At 37.9% G+C, this 22,305-nt stretch overlaps 1 protein-coding gene across 2 annotated transcripts in view; it reads left to right on the forward strand.

The window, feature by feature from the left end:
* The window catches only part of LOC124297189 (breast cancer anti-estrogen resistance protein 1), a 127,413-nt gene that overhangs the window by 50,343 nt on the left and 54,765 nt on the right, over positions 1-22,305 (forward strand). Inside the window, exons 2-3 of one of the 2 annotated variants that reach the window (XM_046747935.1) lie at positions 7,495-7,644; positions 14,474-14,623. In XM_046747935.1, coding sequence (XP_046603891.1) covers positions 7,495-7,644; positions 14,474-14,623 — 300 coding nt within the window. The remainder of the gene's footprint in view (positions 1-7,494; positions 7,645-14,473; positions 14,624-22,305) is intronic. The other variant, XM_046747936.1, reaches the window with a different exon arrangement.

The following is a 22,305-nucleotide window of genomic DNA, read 5'->3' on the forward strand; positions in this document are numbered from 1 at the left end:
CAAAGAAAAACGCAAATTAAAGGGTTAAAAGGAATGAATTACTGGTGAGGTATAAGCGTATCATAGAACTTGGCTGTGCTTTGAAATTCTCTGCAAAGTCCACACGCAAACACCGAAGCAGCAGCGATATTGGCTACTTGAATGGAATATCGAATATCATTTATGATTGAATAGAAAGTTTTCGTCTCTTGAGCACCCGATGTGAGAATGTATGTAGATGAATGTTTACATGTTGGAATCTTACGCTTCCGATGGGAAGCCACGCAAGACGGTCAAAGCCGTCTAATAAATGATATGCGGATGTGCAGTATCATTAGTTACGAGAAAATTCATTGTTGGAGATACAAATTTGAAAAACTGGTGATTTCCAAAAATTAACGACGGAGCCAGGAATCGAACCTGGTATCTAGAGATGCTTGACCGGAGCCTTACTCCACTAGACCACCTAGCCGCCCTGAGTCTGTTGTCGTTAATTCCTCTCATCAAATGCAAATATTGATCCTAGCGTAAAAATGATAACGACCAAACTTGTGGGAAATTAAATTTCCAACAACTTTGGATTCTACCATTTTTGCTCTAAGGTTGTAAATTAACGAGTTATTTCAGAAAAACGAAAAAATCGAACTTTAAATCAAGATGGCGGCGAACGCAATGCCGGGATTTTCCCGAAAATCGAGATTTAGACTTCCAACCACCTCCCCCCCAAATTTAAAAAAAAAAAAAAATCGCTCCCCCTAATTATTTCCATTTAAGGCTATTTTTATGTCTATCTCGACTGGACTACCATAACCTCACACGCTGTGTGCGGTTGAATTTGAACCAACGTATACAACACGAGTATGTCCGATGATCAGCGGGCGGTTGAACCAGGAGCTGGAGTTTACGCGCCCATAATATCGCATTAATGAGCCCACGCGCATGGTGCGTGTGCATCGGCTATTTTCATCTGTCGTATAAGGATAACACACTTGCACGCGTACGCGTCATGCGTGCATAACCGGTCATCGCGTTCATTCAAACATAGCGCGGAGCACGAAGCGTCTGAATACTGCAATTCTTGCCATTCGCTTGAGGCGATTTCTCCCCTCAGTTGTGTCTTGTACGTTTTTCCCTTGGTAGATATCCTCGATGATGGTAGCTTGATGATTGTGCCTAGTATACCGCTGTTGGATAGCGGTACTGGCAATTATTCACATGGTGCGATTCAACTTTGTGAAAAAGAAAAGATTGCGTTACCAGCTATCGTCTGCGTTACGGTGATCGAGAGCTTGGTAGGGATTTGTTGAAGCCATGGATACTTCGTTCACTTATTTGCCCCCGCTAAATATGGCAATACGCGTTTTATCTTTGTTCAAACAACAGTAGAGCCTCCATTATACGAATTAGTTGGAACCGAGCCTAGTTTAGATCATCAAAAGTTCGGATATCCGAAATGGAATTTTTATCTTGAGGTGTAATGATGTACAACACAAATTTAAATCGATAAACAGTCCGTATTAATCATCTGAATACGTGTTGAACCTCTTTCAAAAACCGGACGCTTATTTTATTACTTTCGTTTTATCTAGTCGTCTTTTGTCGATTGACGAACGTCTGATCCATATTGTTCAGCGAGCAACGATGTATATTTTTCACTAAAAATGTAGTTCTTGAGCCGACGTTCGGATAAATCAAGTGATGGTTCGGATAATCGAGATTCTGCTGTAATGCTATTCTCATATTTTTATAAAGGATACAGTATGATACAGACCTAGTGATGCACGTTGTTTAGGTAAAGTACTTGAGGCATAAGCGATTTTCAGCTGTTATAACAATTTGGCACCAAAATTGAGCTGTTTTTATTCGCTTTGATCATGTCATATAAGAAGTAACTGATTGCAAACGTGAGTAATAATACTCATTAAAACATGAATAAGTTACCACCGAGAGGAACCGAATTTCCAAAACTCCAGACAACGAAACGATTTGTTGAATCTACACCGAATTGATTTTTTACACTCAAATTAATTAAAAGACGTGGTACGAATAAGATTTAAAACCAAAAAAAGAAAGTTGTATAAAGTGAAGAGAAGTTGACTTACAATTGATTCCAAGAAATATTGAAAACTTCAAGTTAAACCAAAAATTTGTTGCGGGCTCTACGGTGATTAACCATTAACTGTTCAAAATACAAAAATAGTTAGTAAAATGCGCACTTGGCTCGTTATAACTCGCACCGAAGATTATTTCTTGTGACCGCATTTATTTCACAAAAATTCCCCAGATGCCGTCAATAAGTAGAATTTTTTTTTTTTCATTAATTTGTTAATCCGACTCCATTTCCGACTTATGAGGACATAATTTGATGTAAAATTTTTCACTCTACACGATGGTCAAGTCATGTTCATCGGTCGATAGCAGTTTTTGATGAAAACGCGAAGCCCGTCAAATTTTGCTATTTTCTCGAAACATGGACTATGCCGCTCAATAATGACTTCAGATCTGAGTTTCTGAGGGAAACGAAAACCCCTACAGACAAAAATGCAGCCACGTACCGAACATTTTCAATTCAGACCTGTTCTAACTAGACACGAAACTTGAGATTAACTTTCAATCTTCTTGTCTTCTTACAATATCACTCTTTTCTCTCTAGGTTGAAATGACTGAATATACCAATACTTAAAAAAAATGTATTCGATGCATTTTCATTTAATTATTAATATTTTCACTATCACCGACTGATTCTTCTTCTCTCTACAACTTCATATCCATACTTTGCTTTCCTTTCTTCTGCATCCAATTGTATTTCCTGCTTTCAGTACCAGTGAATAATATTGTTGTTGTATATCTTCGGCCTCTCCGTGCCTTACTCAACATTTAATGAGTAGTAATAAAGGCATCTCTCTTTTCCGCGGGCTCTCTTATCTTCTTTGTATTGAATATCTATAATTATTCTCACCTCTTTTAAATTTACATAATGTATGCTCTCCCAATCTCTTTCCTTTTTCTAATTTTCTTGTGTTAATTTCAAGACATTCGCGTGTGATTTCTTTCGTAGTTCCTATTTATAGACATCCGTTCACCAGTTAGTCCAGTTCCAAGACCGAGAGTCTGGTACTCGAGGAGTGACGTTTGATGATAGATGCGGCGCCATGCGGTTATTATTTTTAATTTCTTTTCTTTACCTTTTTCTCCTGCTTTCTCCATCGGTATTATCTGTTCCTCGTACTTATATGTTCTACATGCGCTATAGCTGTGTATAGCTAATCAATGCGAAGTTCGCTTCGCATACGTGTGACTGTGTTATTAAATGAATGGCTCTAAACTTGACGATATCAAATTTACATAAAAGGATGTAAGCAGGTCCAATTGATTGAGACTGTTGTCTGTTTTCATCATTTCATAGCGATTCTTGTGGCAAGTTGCGAAGAAACGAACCGAAGAAAAACTGAAATATAGAGAAACAAGTCGTATTATAAATAACGGCCTGTACATCTGGTTACGCAAGTCAAAATGCGAGGTGTATGATCAGCTTCAAGGGGCAGCAAAGTACCGTAGAAAAAACGCAAAATTCATATTTGGAAAGTAAAGCAAAGTATTAGAAAGCGATAGAAAAAAAAAATATTACATATAGGTGAAATTTATGTAATACTTTTAAATTTGTCGATTGAAAATACGCTCGAATGAAATCGGAAAAAGAAAAACCTGCTATTTCAGAATGAATCTCAAACATTAGATCCTATGATCGCCATTTCACCAATAGTGGTATTATTTTATAAGTACACTTTTTTACGATTCACTTGAAGTTTAATTCAACATAAAGGGATGGTGATGTGCTTGGGCGAGTGTTTAAACAAGACGACGATCCCAGTCAACGAACAACAACATCATACAGTAAATGATAGGAACGTCTATTAACTGAAGTTTCAATTCCGATTCAGTGCAATGTCAGTTATCGAAAAGCCGGCAACCTGTTATTGTTTCTGGAATTATCTGTTTCACACTAACAAACGTGTTACTCTGAACAATTTTACCGTACCGTTCGAAATTTGACGAGGCATTCTACAGAATGACACTGGAATTATCTGATTGATCCAAATTGATCAGTGTTGCTAGTTCGCACATCTTAGTTCGATACAAAGATCATCTAATCGAGTGCACGTGCATCGGCAGAGATGAATATTGCATCTGGAGTCTCGTTCCAAGTACTAAAAGTACCAGAACTCAGAACGCGCTGCAGTCATGAGTTACCGTTGGTTCATTTGGCCTCAAGATTCATCCGCGTTACTCCGACCGATCATCAACAGAGAACGGGCTCTTTTTCTGCCCCTTCACCTTTCTCACAGCCGATACAGGCTGTGGCATCAGCGCCGGTTTGCATATGCAGTATTAAACACGCTGCATGCAGACGGTACTCCAGTTTCAATGTTAGGATTCACTGCCATTTCTGTCCAGTCCAGACTCGGCAATTCGATAAATTCTATGATTTTCATTGGGTTTTGCTTCAGATATACATACGTAAATTAATTCTGCGACAGCTAATTTTTCTCTCTAGCCAGTTGCGTTGGAAATTAATTGTAATTGGAACATTTCAGCTTGCTGCGCGCTAATTACGGCACAATGACATAAACTGCGAAGACACACCAGTGTTCATTTGAGGGGTTAGTCTCACATCTCAATGACTTTTTTTTGAAATTTTTTTTTTCTTTCATTGTTATATTCATTTCATAATTTCAAATTTTTTACACACACACACACACATGAGAAGCCAGTTAAGCGGCGCCTTAAAGACTTATTCACGATGGGAAAGAGTATCTGCCGCAGACAATGAGTGAGCGGCTATCATGAAAACAAAGATAATAACGCAGAAGATGTACACTTGGGGAAAATGAATCTGAGACGGCTCATTTTTTACACTAGACAGTTATGTTGGCAACAGAAAGAAACCTACAGCGCCATTGTCGGCCGAGCGCGAAACAAACTCTATCAATCAATAAACATAATGTAATCCATGACCGTCGAATCTAACCTTAAAATACGTGTCCATCCAACAAGTCATTATCCCCGCGGTATTCTAAGGTTAGATTTGACGGTCATGGGTTATGTTATGTTTATTGAGATTGAGTTAGTTTCGCGCTCGGCCGACTATGGCGCTGTAGGTGTCTGTGTGTTGCCAACATAATTGTCTTGCGTAAAAAATTAGCCGTCTCAGATTCATTGTCCCCAAGCGTACATATGTACTTGAAACGAGGTTGCAGCCTCGGGTGCAGCTACAAGGAAGACGTTATAATTGCATATTGATTCGATTGAGAAGAAAATTAAGCCCTAAAAGTTGGGCCCCACCGGGTGCACACATCAGTTACATTGGGTATACATAATCGTATTATACATGTACATAAAAATATATATGCATATATGTACGAGTATATTGTAATTATATACGTCATAAACGTCGTCATAATACATCATGCGTGACGGACAAACATTGTAGACACTTGTCTGTTTTAGTGCATTCGCATTCGTAGCCATACGAACCCACACACGTACGCACATATTGTTCCAGCATCGCATCACAGAGTAAAACGTGTACAGTGAGAATCCCGTGAGCCATAAATAGACTCGAAAGGTCATTTTACATTTATGTGAATTACGAGGTCAACCAGAGAAGGTTATATTTTCTCACTCGTGCCTAGCGAGAAGCACTATTTGACTATTACAACACTATCTACGAGTATACTTAATTTCTCTGGGTGTTCTTTCTCTTTTGTTCTTTCCGCTCTCGTGTTAATATTTGTGAAATAAGAAATTGAAGGGAGACAAGCGGAAAGCAAATAAAAGACGTCACTCGTCCAAGCTGAATATACGCTCGGCATGAGGCGATTTTTATTGACACTGCACGTGAGGATTTGAACCCGTTGAACTCACAGCGCGTTTTTCAATTGCGTATGACAATAATAATTGATTTACATCCAGCCAATAGGGAACGAGTGAGCGATAGCTTAACAGGTCAACATTTGACAATGACGTCATGCTGTTGTGTTTTACTGCCGGCTTAACGTTGAGAAACCATTTGTCGTTACAATCGTAGGCACGTGTGTTGTATGCAGACGTAGTTCTCACTATGTGCATGATGCGTTACGAATAGGAAAAGATGGTGGGATTTGGAAAACCTAACCATCGAGTGAAATTACTGGTCCAGTCGAAGATGTTTGGATTTAAAGTATTCGGCCTGGAATGTGTTATTTGTCTTGGCTCGGTGCAGTTTAATTTCTGTTTCTGTGAATTTGCGGTTTCCTTAACAAGCTACACTGATATGTAGTGTATCTTTTGTGAAATACACTGCCAGCCGAAAGTTTGATTACACCAGTCGAAATTTCTTGCCGCGTTAAAAGTTAAACAGCGGACTCAAAAATGAAGATAACCAAATCAAATAAAATCGTACGAAACTTTGTAAAAGACGAAAATGTAGGTTTTGATATCCTATTTAAGTTGACCGTCGAAATACCCGAGGGAAAATTTTTTGATAAGCTGTGGGGTATTGGACGGCTAAAAAATAGGCGAAAAATGGCCATGTTCAAAAGTACGTATCGGGGTTGAAAAAAAATCGTAGAGAATTTTCTAAAAACGCAAACTGAAGGTAAATTTGCCCTTTTTAAAACCCCACTTGGTAAATTTCATTATCTTTATTTTCAATTCCGATATCCAACTTTTAGTGTGGCAAGAAATTTCGACTGGTGTACCCAAACTTTTGGCCCGAAGTATATCTACGAAACTGTTGATGCTAATTTGAGCAGATTTCCAATGGAAATTGAACAACACTCATGTGTGTTACAGTTCCAGCATTGAAATGTATGATATAACATTTAGAATATCCGTTAAGTAAATATATTCAATTCTGAAGGAGTCTCGAAGCCTTTGACGACGCGAATTACAATTTTTCGCCACGTACACACGGGGAAATGAATTCTGAGCCAGCTAACTTTTTCGACAAGTCGGTTGTATCGGCAATGCAGAATTAGCGTGCAGCGCCACAGGCTCAATGTTCAAATGGGTTATGTTATGTTATGTTTACAAAGATTGAGCTTGTTTCTATGGTGCTGCGCGCTAATTCTGCATTGCCAACGCGACTGACGTGTTACAAAAGTTGGCCGTCTCAGAATTCATTTCCCCGTGTATACCTACAGATACTCTCGATTTGTACCGGTCGAGATTTGGGTCGATCAGTAGCCAGTAGACGTCGGTGGATTCCAACATGAATTTAATCCAGCTGGCTTGAATAGTTCTGGAGATATCTTGAAAAGAATCAATAATTTCGTTTAAACGACGCGGACGGATAGTTCAGTTCTTATGCTATGGAATCAACGCGATATTCAATTGCTTGTGAAAAGTAAAGTGAAGATTGATCTGTTTTTGAAAATAGAAACCAATCTTCCACAAATTCAAGTAAATCGACCAATCGTCGACTTCGGTCGATCAGTTACTTCGTCTAATCTCATTTTTCCTCATCTTTTCCAGCCAAAATGTGTCAAGGCTCGAGCCCTCTACGACAACATTGCAGAGGCACCTGACGAATTGGCTTTTCGGAAGGGAGACGTCTTGACAGTTCTCGAACAGAATACTTCTGGCTTGGAGGGATGGTGGCTCTGCGCACTCAGGGGAAGACAGGTACGACCTAAAAATTTACCAGCTATCAAATCCTCCTTAATAGTGGAATTAGTTTTTCGAAAATGTGACTGATCAAAACATAATTTCTATTGAAAATTTTCATCAAATTCACATGTACCTACAACTCCTAAACTTGTCATATTGCGTGATAAGGCGTGACGAAAGATGTGTTTTTAACGAAAATGTCCGCAAATCGGTTTTCACAACTGGACTTTATACCCTAAACCTTACATAAACCGCTGAGTGATCGAAATCCATTGAAAAAGTATGTTACATCAAGAGCTTGAAACTGAACAGACAACACTTTTTTTCAATTTTTGTATGCCAACAGTCTAAACGAATTTTTATTTGTCATTTTTCAAATGCTTGCTTCCATAGCATGTCATCTAAGTGTAGTCACCAATTTTTTTTTTTTGTCAGAAAACGTCTGATACGGAAAAATGACTTTAATTTTTTGCAATCAATTTTCTTTGGTGCTACATAGTGATACTAATTGAAAATAATTTTTTTCCTGATGTATCGTTTCACGTGTTTTCAACAGTCTCGGATTAGCACATCTACTCAGAGATAATCGATAGCAAAATGAAGCCTTCTGAATAACGACGTATCAAAACAAGATAATCTGGTGCAAGCTTTTGGAACATCTATCGGAATGATAACAATTATTGATCTTAACAAAAATTTCAAGAATTTTGATATACTGAAAATTGATTAATATTACAGAAAAAAAAAGACATACGAACATTTCGATATCCAGAAAAAGAGACTAGTAGGTTAATCGAATGAATTGGAATTCATTTTTTCATATTAATACTTCTAGGATTTATACTCTGAAAATTACGATCGATAGTGATATTTCATATCGCAATGTACGAAAATACGTTTTATTACCGTGGTCATGACGGACATATTGAAAAACTGACACGCAAATGCGTGTTTCGTATACTCCTACGAGATTTCTTTCTTGGACTGCTTTGAGACATAGATGTCGCAACGTAAGAAAAAACGCCTAAAAAAAAAATGTTTCTTCTACGCGCAGGTTTACCGTCAAATGGATCTGCATTCAGAATAGACGAAGTAGATTGTATGGTGCGTCATTTGGTTTTGCCAAAAAGACGCCGCACGTATCAACAAGAGACATGTAAGAGACGGCGAGTGATATATTTTCTAATGTACTCTCTTGGAAGAAAGTAAATGAAAGAAAATGTATTCATTACGAATAATTTTCTAGTACGGTTTTGCAACTTCTATTTTATACGTATTGTGCACCACAGCAATTTTCACGGTGTTTTCACACGCAAGTTTCCAGAAATAGTCTCACTTTCGCAGAAAAGGAATATCGCGTCTTATATTAGATCAAGCTTTGTCAGTTATATTGTCTTAGAGAGTGATCGAATCCGAGAATTAGTTATAAGCATATAATCTAAACGATGAAACATGAAAAATACTTTTTTTCCATTTGGTCCGCTGTGTTGCGCCAAAGAAAATCGATCGAAACAAAAGAAATCAGTTTTTCTACGTCAGACGTTTCCTAAAAAAAAGTTTGGCGCTTGTACCTCGATGGGAAACTGACATATGAAAAATGATCAACATTTTTTCCATCGAATTGTAACACACAAACATTAAACAATAATATTCTTCCAACACTTACTTCCGAAGACTGTAGAGCGAGTGTAAGGTGCCGTATATCCGAATAGTTCCGTAAAATGATGTGGCTCGGTTATACAATTTTTTTTCTAGCTTTGAGCTCTAAATGTGATGTCACTTTCCATCAAATTCTGTCATTTGGAGAAAAAGGTGAAAATTAAAATTAAGAAATCACTCTCTTCTTGGTTATTTGAGTTACATTTGTAGACCTAATATTGAGCATGAATTAGGGTTTCGGTATGAGAGAACTTTGAACCAATTTTGAGCAAACTGCCCGACGGATGCCGATCGGATATTTTTACAGGATTATGGCTCTTCGTATGCATATTATACGTTAGTGAATTATAAAAGGCGAACGATCTCTTGGCGCGTACTATACGTTAGTAGGATCAGAACGAAAATTTCTGTGAAAAAATATTTTTCACAAAAACAAGGATGATTTTTTTACATTTGCTTTTCATTTCTTAACTTCCTTCCGTCTTTCAAGACTAACGATTTTATAGACACACGCTTTACTTATATGTCTGAAAAACAGTCTCACCTCGATTAAAAAAAAAAATACGATGTACAATTCGCAGGCATGAATCAACGTCGATGCAACCAAAACTACTATACTTGCCGCCTCCAAATTTGTATCTTGATTTGGATTAATGGTTATATGATCCATTCTACTAAAAGTGCTGGTATTTTGACAAGGATTGCATCTTAATAGAACTACCTATCACTTGAGTAACCATGCAGTTTCTCTCAAATCCATCCGTGGAGTTCTTTCTAAACATAACCAAAGCTTCTATAAAGTTGAAACAAATAGACATAATGTTGTTGAACTATAGGCGTTAAAAAAAGAAAATATCTGCTTTTGTCAAACTCGCTTTTTGGTCCAATATTCAACCTTTCGTTTAACACCCTTTGATAATATTGTCAAGAGACCCTTGGAAGTTGGTCAACACCTTATGGTGTGGAAATTGATACCAAACTATGTGGAATTCTATACTACCCAACAGTCGTTGGACTCTACGTTAGATTTGAAAAATGCCTACATATAATACCTGTCAGTATTACTCACATGGTGTAATATTTTTTGTTGTTATCAATCGATATCTAGTGTTAACTTTTCATAATTGCATCACTGCAGCGAGATCGAATTTCTCTTACAATCCTATTTGAAGAATGCCAATCACCGCAACAGTATTCAACCCATACGTCTCTCTTCTCGACATAACACCGATCAATACATTTTTACGTTCCACGGTGGCAATCCACTCTATAGATTGTTGGAATGAGTCACCTTGTGCACATATGGTTTTGCGTAGGTACATACCTAAGTGCGCATATATGTGTGCGTACCTGCGGGGATGCAACACGTATACGTGGATGGCCAGTAAGTGAGGCACATGCATTGTTCATATTGTTGTGTTTGTATACTTGTTCATACCAACGATGCGTTCCACGAGCCGGTAGTTCAATGCAACGAACTTGCTTGCATTGGATGTCGATGGTTGCTTACGGGGGATACCCTCACATCTGTCACGTGTTTTCTACACACCCCACGTGCCACTCACGCAGATCAGCCCGACAGAAAACCATATGCTTAAATAACAATGCGGAGAACCGAGTTGGTCATTGAATTATTTTTATTTAACCGACGTGACGTACGCGACGTTTTTTGTAATATCATATACCGCGGAAAAAGCCAGTTCGTCGACGTACTCGAGAAGCAGTGAAAGTGGAGAATTTCATGCGACTGCGAGCATCGTGACCCTTTTGAGTTGTCTTGTGCGGTTGTAAGTCTCACATCAAATGACACTTGCGAACGTTCCGAACTTCAACTCAAGGGTACGTAGTACTCCTACCTCCATCGACCGAGCAAACTTCTCCTTTTTCTTCTTATATTATAATAAAAAAAACAAACGAACTGAAAGGGTGTAAATTTTGTCGGTGCATTACGCGTAGCGGAATTCAGAAAAGTTATTCATATCCCGAAAATCGTCAATAAAATGTTTGGAGTTTTGACACGTGTTACTAATCCCACATGTCCCGCATTTCCGGGGCCAAAAACTGCATAGTAAGTTAAGATACTTTCCGCCGTTTCGGAAAGAATAAGGAGCAAAACGAGCTATCGTGAGATTGTTTTCATGCAATTTTGAGGTCGTTAGTCGAGGAATAGGAGTTACAATAATTTCGTAATTGAAATGTGCTCTCACAATCAGCTGGGACCACGGCCGAGCGTTTCTTGGTTGGTGTGGTCGCCGCAGCACGAAGTGGCGCTTGCGGTCAGTGGAGCCTGCGTTCTTCTCTAGCAACCTCAATATTGCATGAAAACAGTCTCACGACGGCTCATTTTACTCCTCGTTCTTTTCCGAATTTTGCAACGTATCTGAACTGTACACTTTTTGGCCCGTGAAACGCAGGAAATGTGGGAATATTAGGACGTGACAAAAAACCACACATTTTCTTGACGATAATATAGGAAGAAAAAGGGTAAGTTGGCTTCGTCGGTAAGGGTAGGAGGCTTACTTCGTACAGGCAAAATGATGACATTGTTATTTTGAAATCGTGAATTATTAGTAACAGAACAACAAATAACTGTAATACACCTTGAAAATAATTGAACAGAAATTGAAACGGTACCGAGAAGATTGCAAATTTACCGCGTGGCCTTTTATTTTTGACGCCTTGAGAAATGTTAGTGGGCTAGTTGAAAGTTAGTTTTCGTATGGTAACAAACAAATTTTTACAACATGCGCAAGGCTGGAGCAGCGGTGGTCGGACTTCTCTGGTCAGCCAATTAAATATGACTTCGTGCCGATTGTCGTTTTTTATTGGCTTTTAAATAATTGGGCAGTACGAATTGTTTGCGGCCTGGATGAGGTTTCGGTAACCTGGAAAAGTCCCGTGAGGTCAGAAATTAAAATGACTGGACTAAAATAGTGAACTCGATCCAGAACGTATTTATAATACAATGTAACAGGAGAGAAATTCAAAGAAATGAGTTTCCTATTTTTTTTATTTTTTCCGTCATTCATCCCATTCACACCCTTGATCGTAATTTTCTTGTTGCTTATAATTCTGACAAGAATTTCATTGCCCATCTCTGAAGCTCTTATTGTCAGCTCTAACAAGAAACGTATCACAGGTCGATCCCTCCGATTTGATTTCTTTTTTAATATGTTATAGTTGATAAACAAAATGCGTGTCGCTTAGTTTTCAACCTGCCGTTAAACACGTTAAAGGGATGAAACCACCCTACAAAATAATGCCTGTCAAGGGGCAATTTGGTGTTAGAGAAGAGATCAAATCGGATAGATCGACCTGGGATACCTTGTAAACCTCGTATAATTTATATGTAACAGCAGTTTGAGCACAGCGTATGAACTTCTCTAACCTTGCAGTTCTTCGGATGAATTTCTCTAGTACCTATTATAATCGGAGTTTGTGAGCCGGATGCAATGTGGCAGCCGACTCAGTCGATTTGTTCATGTTTGGACAGATGAATTCATCCAACTAAATGTATTCCTAGTCACTTTGCGGAAGAAATCCTGCCTACACTCAAATAATAAGGTACCAACATACTCACGATCTGTACGCAAGGCAAGTCAGGCATAAGACGTATCGTTGTGCAGGCCATGAATGTGCCGTTCACATTTACCCACAAACAATGTGCGTATACTGACAGTAAAATAAAAGAACACTCCCGCGAGCGTTACACAGTTGATAACCACGATGACTAGGTGTGAAATTATATTCACGGAAGTATAAATGATGTATGAACGTGGGTGGCGTATATCCGTAATCCCGGACGCGCCTATCATGCATCTCATTACACCCACTATACGGAACAACATCGTTGTATTCAGGTTTGTAGTTTCTTCAACATTGTTAACGATCGAAGACAAGTATAATTGTGTTTATCCGTTGCGGAGGGATTATTGCTTTCGTTTACGCAACCAACATATTTTTGTTTTGATTGTTACACTCGTGTAGTGCAGATTCTCTTGATAGTTCAGTAGTAATAATCCTTCAGATAATTTTGTTCTAACGACAACAGTATCCCTATTCAACAGTTAGGAAATATCAAAATTGAACATTGTTTCTGTACGTTGACGTATATAATATATATATATATATATATATATATATATATATATATATATATATATATTTTTTAAATGACACATTTTTGAACCTGTTTAATTTTTTCCTCAAAGGGCCCCGCAGAATCCTTATGGAAATTGGCTTCTGGTCGATTGATTGGATTTTTAGTATGTTATGTTATGTTATGTTATAGTAGAGGTCCTCCAGATCAAAAGATCTCATGCACACGAGTCCCAAAAGTCAGTAGTTTTCGAGATACAGGCTTCAGAAGAAAAGTGATCAGATTTTTTTGAATGAATTAGAAAGTCATAAGGAGACTGGAAATCAAGCAAATCACTCAAAAAAACTACACGATTGATTCTCAAATATAGGCCGGAAGCTATGATTGATTCCATCTATAAACTCGCTGGTTTACTGGAAAAAGGTGCAAATTCAGATTTCGCGTGAAGAACGAGACTCTTCGACGCTTGCAATAATCGACTTGCCCTGTTTTTCACGCGTGTTCGGAGCTCTGCAAATCAGATATGCAGTTTTTGATTGATATATTTGATTTCAAGTACCCCTTCAACTTTTGTGATTCATAAAAATTACGTATCCATAGATATTAAAAAATTCATACACCCCACTTCCGAAGCCCGTATCTCAGAAACTACTGATTTTTGAGACTCGTGTCCACGAGAAACTTTTTCTCTGGAGGATATGTATTATAACATAGTAAAAATACAACCAATTTCCATAATGATTCTGCGGGGTCCTTCTCCGTGTCGCATAGAAAAAGGAATACAATCGATGAGCATTTATTGCAAAAGTAGGTTATCGCGTTAGATTGACAGTCGCACAAATTTTTCCGCGTTGTCAGATTGTACCTATTTTCCAGCGCGGTGGTATCTGTCATAATCAGTATTATTATCAACAATTGCGATTCGCTTCCGCCCCTGAAGCAGATCTTATCTTTAACTTGTGATCGCCGCTTCTCAAACAAACGATGAGTGGTTTCAGCGGATTAGCTGAAAACTAGCGAAACTCTCTCTCTCTCTCTCTTTGGCATGTGCCGAGGCATAAAAGGGACGATATTTCTCTGTCATAGGGTATTTGTCCGGGAAATAGACTACGACTTCTGGTTGGGCAGTACGAGACTGGTGGGTGCCTCGCGGGCAGCCGGGGTGACCTCAGCATACAAGAAGATGGAATTCAGAGGCACGGAAAACGGCGGAGTTGGCACGTGCAGCCCAACAGGGTGAGTTTTATTACACTTAAATGTATTCCTAACCGTGGGCGCACCTTTCATCAAATTTATATCCCTCTTGTCCACTTTTCTCGTTCTTTCACCCTTCGTTTAATTTTCGTTCCGGAAACACGCCGAATATGACTGTCTCAGCGTGGATTGGATATACGAATTGAAAGAACAAATTTCCGCACCAATTCTTTCGGGGAATTTCGTTTCAACTAGATTGGAGTAAAATTTACTTTCTCCAAGGAATTCGGTGCGAGTATATTCTACGCAAGCCGTGATTTAGTGATTTGAAACATTGAATTTGTTAAAATATTAGAATGCTTGATCTTTTTCTTTCGTTTCCATAAATGGGAATGAAATTTTACACTTTTTATAACCTTATGCGGTGACTCAAGAAATCACGACAACTTTGTAATAAATTTTTGAAATAATAACCAACAATAAAAATATTTGTTTCAGCTTCTTGAATAGCTTATTCTCTTCACTTCCTGATTTCTAAACAAATTTGCCTGGCAGAACTGTTGCACAGAATTTTTCTGAAGAGTCTGAAATTGTCAGAAGTTACTTCGCTAAATAACAGTGTATTTATTAGTTGTTTTGCTAATCTTAAGATTGCAAAAGAGAAAAAAAAACTTCATATAAGATAACACTGGACCTCGTAACAATCTATATGTATTACTATTGTTGATTGGTGAAGAAAAATTCAAATCCAAAATTTTATTCAAGAGTACAAATTTGACTCTAGTCTGATTAATATCCGACCATCAGCCAAACAGTACGTTTTATTATCATTCGCACGAACGTCAATTCTGACAAATAAATTATATACCCAAGGAACTAAACAGTGACAGTAATAATATGCTAATATCACGCTTAAATCAAAATCCTTATCTTTGTTGACGTTATCACAGGCTAAGATAAAGTTTTGTCCCAATATTTTGATCATGCATGGCATTATACATAATTGTTTTAAAGTTAGTTTCCAATTTCTGTCGTCGTTTATTATATTCTTTCGGTTCTTTAAGTATTTTTGATTACCTCCCGTTACTTTCCCCCTATTTTTACATTGACAATTAGTTACATTTGCCAATTGCAAATTCGGGTGACAGCAACAATGGAAAAATCAAATGGACCGATCTAGCTCGACTACCCTAAAGGACATGCAATCTCACTTCACGCCTATCCGAATACAAGTTTGACTGAAAATTAGCATTTTTCGCAGCGGAAAAATGAATCACTAAACGAAGGGTGCAAGTTGCAAGGAAGCCGCATACACAGCGCTTTGAAAATGTTTTAGTTAGTGACGTTTTAAGCACGTCCATTTCCCCTCTCCTTCCGTGTAATTGTCCTACCTTCCGAATACTACAACAGAAAGTCGCAACAACGAAACAGGGAGCGAACTAACGATTAATCCTTTCGTGCATACATTTTTCCTCACATGCGATTCACTTGGAATTTTGCATGCATGTGATTTAGGGGTCGCTGATTACCAATCTGAAGTCGAAATTCGAAAATTCGAAATTGCGCATCCAATGTGGTAGACGTAAATTCAAAAAGTTATTTGATTTTGATAAAACCTTATGTTACATGGGTTACTGGGGTCACTAATTACGGATTTGAACTCGAAATTCGAAAATTCAAAATGCTGGATTTAACATAGCGGAAAAACAAAAACAATAAGAAAAAATTCTGAAAAACTTGTTGGTGTATATTAAGATTGTGTAAAAATTGGTAGTTGGATTTTCATGGCAGATTAGCCGAAAATGCTTTTTTCGTGAAATAGTACAAATTTCGACGATTTGTTTAGACGTGATATTTTTACAATAAATAAATAAATCAATATTTTTAAAAAAAGGGTATACAGGGGTTCTCGAGGCTGCTGATTTCAAAAATGGAGTCTAATCTGAGAAAGTTACAAAGTTCAAAATGGCAGATGTGATATGAGCGAATAGAATCAATTTTTATATTTTCACTCCGCCATATTGGATCAGCTTTTTGAATTTTGAAATTTTGATATCTGAATCGTTTTTAGCGACCCCAATAACCGAAGATTACCGAGTTACACATTTCTAGTCCCCATAACCTTGCCACAATTAGATTTATTCTGTGAAAACAGGCATTTTCTAAACTTTGTTTATTTATAGCGCTCGCTATATTCGTGGAATCATCATAACCCCTCTTAAAACATCAACTTTGACATATAAGAAGTCCCATTATGCCAAAAAAAAAAATTACAATACATATCTCAAAAATTGAACATGAAACTTTAATAACCGATTGAAAAAAAGTGTCTCTTATATATGAGGCGCTGTGCCGTAAAGGGTTAAATAAAGCAAAGCATCGTTTTTACTCAAGTTTCGTCAATTTGCTTAATCCCTCGATTCACTTCACTCACTCCATTCGTTCAATCGCTTATCTGTGGATCCCACGTCATTGATCCACCATCATCATCCTTCTCTCCGAACTTAAAGATTATTTCAAGCGAACAGTCTCTCATACTTCGATTGCACGTCGTACACGTGCTCTTTTACATTCTTACAACTTGTTTCTCTATGCAACGTCACCTCCATACCCTAAGTTTCTTTGCGGTAGCGATTATTCCTGATTCGACGACGCTCGATTGTGGCCATTTTGCAATTCGTTATCTTGTGAATAAAAAAAAAAGAAAAAATCAAACTAATGCAACCAACCTGACAGCAGACCGATTACCGTGTTTTTTCGTATGTGGACGATAGAACGGGTATATTATTGATTGTGTTTAATTGATTTATGTGATGTCATGAGTGATCTGAAAGCCCAAGAATTACGATTTGCCTCCATTGAAATTAAAAGCTTTGATTATGTGGTGATAAAATGGCACCGACGATCAAGCTCTGACGTAATGAGGACATTTTCCAATAACGTAAGTATCTCCAGACGCTGAACGACGCGTGCGCCTTATTCAAGCAATTTTGCGCCTTTTGACGTTGTCAAAACAAATATTATTTGACGTTTGTGATGACGGTGGGAGGATACGACGCTCAATCCGGACATGAGCTGAAACTCCTGTTGCTTGAATAAGGCACACGCATCTTTCTAGTTCTGGGATACTTATTGTTAGGGTATAAGAGCACGGGTGCATGCGATGAGGATAATTTTCCTGAAGTTCAACGTCTATGACAATACTCGAGGTGAAGAGCACGCGAAAATTCATTCTTCATAGTCTTCTATGGAAAATTCACAAAAACAGACATTGCTAAAGAATGGGTTTTTTTTTTTTTAAACAAGCTGTCTGAACAAAAAAGTTGGAATTGAAATATTAATAATGAACAAGCTAAAAGGCCGTGACTGGAATCGATTCAAGTTAAATTTTACAGAAAAAGTTTCAAACTCACGTACTTCAACTGCGAAAATCGGATGATTATAAATTTTCTGGAAAACGTTGAATGCGAAATCATTATAGGTTTCTATTGATGCACGCATATTCTATTGAGAAATCTGTCCACATTAATAAAAATTCGTATCAACATGATTCGTAACAAATTCGTTTGTAATTAATACAAATTCTAAATACATCGAAAGTGAATAAATCATACGATATTGATGTCAATGAAATGAAACACGGATGCAATCTTTACGAAATGATTGCTAATTGAGCTTGCTTGATTCGAATTTATGATTCTCAATTTTTCCTCTTTATTGAGAAAAAAAGTCTTTCTATTAAAATGGACTTCAATTTTCAAATTTTCACTTTTTGGTGCTTTGCTTTTTCAATATCGGGTTGACGTGAAAGTGTCTGTTTAAGCTGATTTCATTGGCGCATCCGCACCTTCGAATAACACAATTTTACGTACTTTTTCATTGACCGTAAGTTACTTATCACAAATCTTATGCGCTGTCAGTGGCGTCTTCGTTGCTTCTCAAATCAAACTGTCCTTCATAGGCGTTATAAAAAAGAACGTGTCGCACACGCGCAGATGAGTGATATCGGATTCGTGTGATTACAGCGCTTGCCTGGACTCATGATGGAAATTTTATACTCGTTGAAAATCGCCTACTTTCCATACTTGTAACAAATATACTGTTAATCGCTACACCACTTTACCAATTTTTGGAGGTACCATGGTACACGTGCATAGTTACCTATGCATGCATTTGCAGTGCGTGCAGTGTAAAAGTATGTCGCAGCATCGCGGTGATGACGAATAATTACTGCGCTAGACTGAGAGCGGAAATGAGACTGTCGACTGTGGCAAAACGGAACGGGCGGGAACTGTTGGAAACCGCCCGGACTCTTTCGGTGTAGGCCAAAGTCATTTTAGTATCGATTAATACGAGCCAACCCCTCCTGGTTCGCTGTACAAAATATTATCAACTATTGAGCAGTATTCGTATGCACGTGACTTCGATGTGAGTTCTTTTTTCGTTTGGATGGAAAGGGTGAAAAATAAAGTGCGTGCCAGTATTGATTGATTCTAGTGAATCATCGGGACAACAAGGAATGTTGAACACGTAAATCTAAGAACATTTTTCCTACAGGAGAGATTAACGACAGAAAATGTATCAGTAGGTGAAAGTTTGAACTACGTGAGCAGGGGTAAAATGTCTTGCCTTTTTCAATGTTCAGAGTGAAGTGAGATACGAATAAGTAACACAAAAGTAGTGAGACATCAAGAAGACAGGATTCAAGTCAAATAATTAATACTCAATAATTTTGATTTTGATAATCTTAGAAAAATTATCCCATCACAATTATTCACCTTATTTTATGAGACTCAATTTTTTTTTCTGCAAATGCTTCAATTTGCTCCAAATAACACCTGAAAATGTATTTTCCATCTCTCCTGTCCAACCGAGGTTTGCCTTACAATTATTGTGCCGAAATTCCTTCCTGCGCGAATGACTAAGAAAATTTCCAGAAGCAATAAGTTCAATATAGTTTGTCTTTGATTCGTTTTTAATCATGTAGCAAATCTCGGACTTTTAACCTATCCACGTGTAAGTATCCAGTTTTTTTAAGCATCCTTATGTAACACTAGTATTGTTTACGCGTCTTTTTTTGCTTGCGTTTTGTACCTAAATTAATCGTTTCTGCGATAGTACAAAAAAAAAACGGTATCGGAGTACCTAAAAGTACTCTTTTTTGTATTCCGCTATATAAAAGAAAAAAAAAAAAATTGTAAACCTCACTTTTGTTGAGCGCGCTCGTCTACGACTCATATTGCAAGCTAAGTCTCAGCGTAAAAATACCTACTTTGCCTCCTTGGTGCACGATCTACTATTGTTTTAACTTATTACGATCTCAGTGAGGGTACCTCAAGTTTTTACCAAAAGCTTTTCGGGAAAGGTCATGGATAACACCAGGCCCGTAGATCAGTGAACGGTAAAACGATAGAACTATGACTGTGTAGTTGAAGCTCGAGTCCTGCGATCAGTACGTAAGCGTCTGGTGGACGGAAATACACCAGAAGGGTCAACGAAACGTCGGCTCCGTTTGTCTGCGGGCCTGTCCGGAGACTGAACCCGTATCTTTTCCCTCCTTTTATACAACTATAGCAAATATTCTACTCGTCAACTCCCACCGTTCTTCTACCAAAAATAATTTTACATTGGACCGTGTGGATGCCACGTGGGCAATTATTTCCTAATTGCTGGAAATAGTCCCAGATTTATGTTTGTTTTTCTTTATGAGGCAAACCTGCAATACGGAACTGTAAGTGCAAAACGAAGTAGTTTTGTCTGGTAAATGGTGTGAAAAATCTGACGAAAATTCGAAGACCTGCTCTAAAGTCCACTTGAGCGAATACAATTTGAAATTTGGAAGGATTTCAAACATTCGGTCCCCAGGGGTAAAAAAGTTTATAGATGAGAGGTCAGGAAGTAAGGAGGCTAGCCATTCTCAAAATTTATAGAAAAATTTATACCATTAAAATCTGTTTATTACCAACCTAACGTGCCACTCAACTATTTGCGATGCAGCTAATATCAAGATTTTTGCTTGAACGAACTCTGAACTTGCGCCATGGTTTTTAACTTTTGCTTGAAACTTTGTTTTTGATTGAACTATTGTACCGTGAAGTGGAGTAACTAAATTGTTTATGCCCATAGTAGGTGATAGGCTAGTCAAATGAGCAATGTTTATAGTGTGAAATTCCAGTAATTTTAAGATTATTGAAAAAATACTGGTTATATCCAGGACGACGTGCATCATCAGAATCTAATCGTCAGTGCTCATTTGACTGGCCTATGATTTTGCAATATACTTTAGAGCAAAATTCACGCAAGTTTGGGTACTATAATGTCACTTCATGCGAATACAAGGGACTTCAAATTATTGGTTATGACATTATGTTTACAGCCGAATAATTGAAAACTGACAGGACCTCAAAGAACCACAGATATGACCTTAAATGTGCTCAAGTTATTCCAGTATTCTAGAAATAACTTGAAGTTATCACGTCTTCGACTAATAGCTTGAAGTGATTTGCAACACAAAGTGGTGTTAGGCGACACAGTATTATAATGTTAAATCCACAAAGTAATATTAGAGAGGAGAATGGACTTGTCTTGTACAAGTGGGCCCAATTTCGGTGGGAGGGTTTGATAGTACCGATACTGCCGCTGGTAGCGTGGCGGTTCCGAGGCAGATAATGGAATTGTGGGTAATGCCTAGTGCAATAGCAGCACGCCAAAAGATATAGCAAATTTGCAATATATTGTAACACAACCAGCTGTTCAAGCCGATCAAATGCCTGGCATAACAATGGTCAGCGAGACAACTCTTTATAATTGGAGAAGCGCGAAGCTTACATTCATTTTATTTCATGTTCTGATGAATTTTCAAGATTTCGATGAAACATTATTTTCTATCCAAATTCGTTTTCTTATGTCACCAAAGTTTAAGAATTCATACTAATTTTCCTCGTTAAACCAAATCTGGAATGGAAATAACTTTGGTGAACCCAATTACAGAACCCAGCGGACAGCTATGAATTTTATTCCTGGTCCGAGCTTGGGAATTTCGCACGTATAAAGAATAGGCACGGTAAGCCAGGATTTCAGTCTTCCTGCTCTGCGGAGGAAAAGGCGGCTCTGACAACGTAAATTGCCGGAGTCCGTTAATGAAACTAGCTGACTAGCGAGGGGTGTTTTTTATTGGTAAACCTAATTATTTTCTATCTACTAAGCGGAACTCCTTTTTCCATTAATTTCATTTCTAGGAAAAAAATCTCTTAACAAAAGGATTTTTACACGAGCCTGTGGCTTTCTGAAAACCATAAACGTTACAATATACAGAGTGTTTCCGAGTAAACCCTGCAGTATGTTGGATTCCTACCACTGAGCAGAACAAGTATCGGTAAAACAGACCTACCGAGTCATTATCACTCTAGTCAAGTCAAGTCGTATAATCACTTTAACGTGACTCCAGAACGGGATCATTGAATGGTTCGGTACAAACAACGAAACAACTGTTTGGACAAATCCGCACAACTTGGTAACACGGGCCACTCACGAAGACTTTAAACGCGCTATCTACCGATAACCCCGCAAGTCTGTTTTACCGATATTTACTACCCTCATGGTAGGCAACTCAACATACTGCGGCAGCCACTTGCAAACACTCCGTATGCGCTACAATATGCTGTAAGCTACGACTGTACTTGATTCTTTCTTCTTCTGCTTCAGTGTATTACCTAGAAATCCTA

The sequence above is a fragment of the Neodiprion virginianus genome, chromosome 2, assembly GCF_021901495.1.
Source record: "Neodiprion virginianus isolate iyNeoVirg1 chromosome 2, iyNeoVirg1.1, whole genome shotgun sequence".
Classification (NCBI taxonomy): domain Eukaryota; kingdom Metazoa; phylum Arthropoda; class Insecta; order Hymenoptera; family Diprionidae; genus Neodiprion; species Neodiprion virginianus.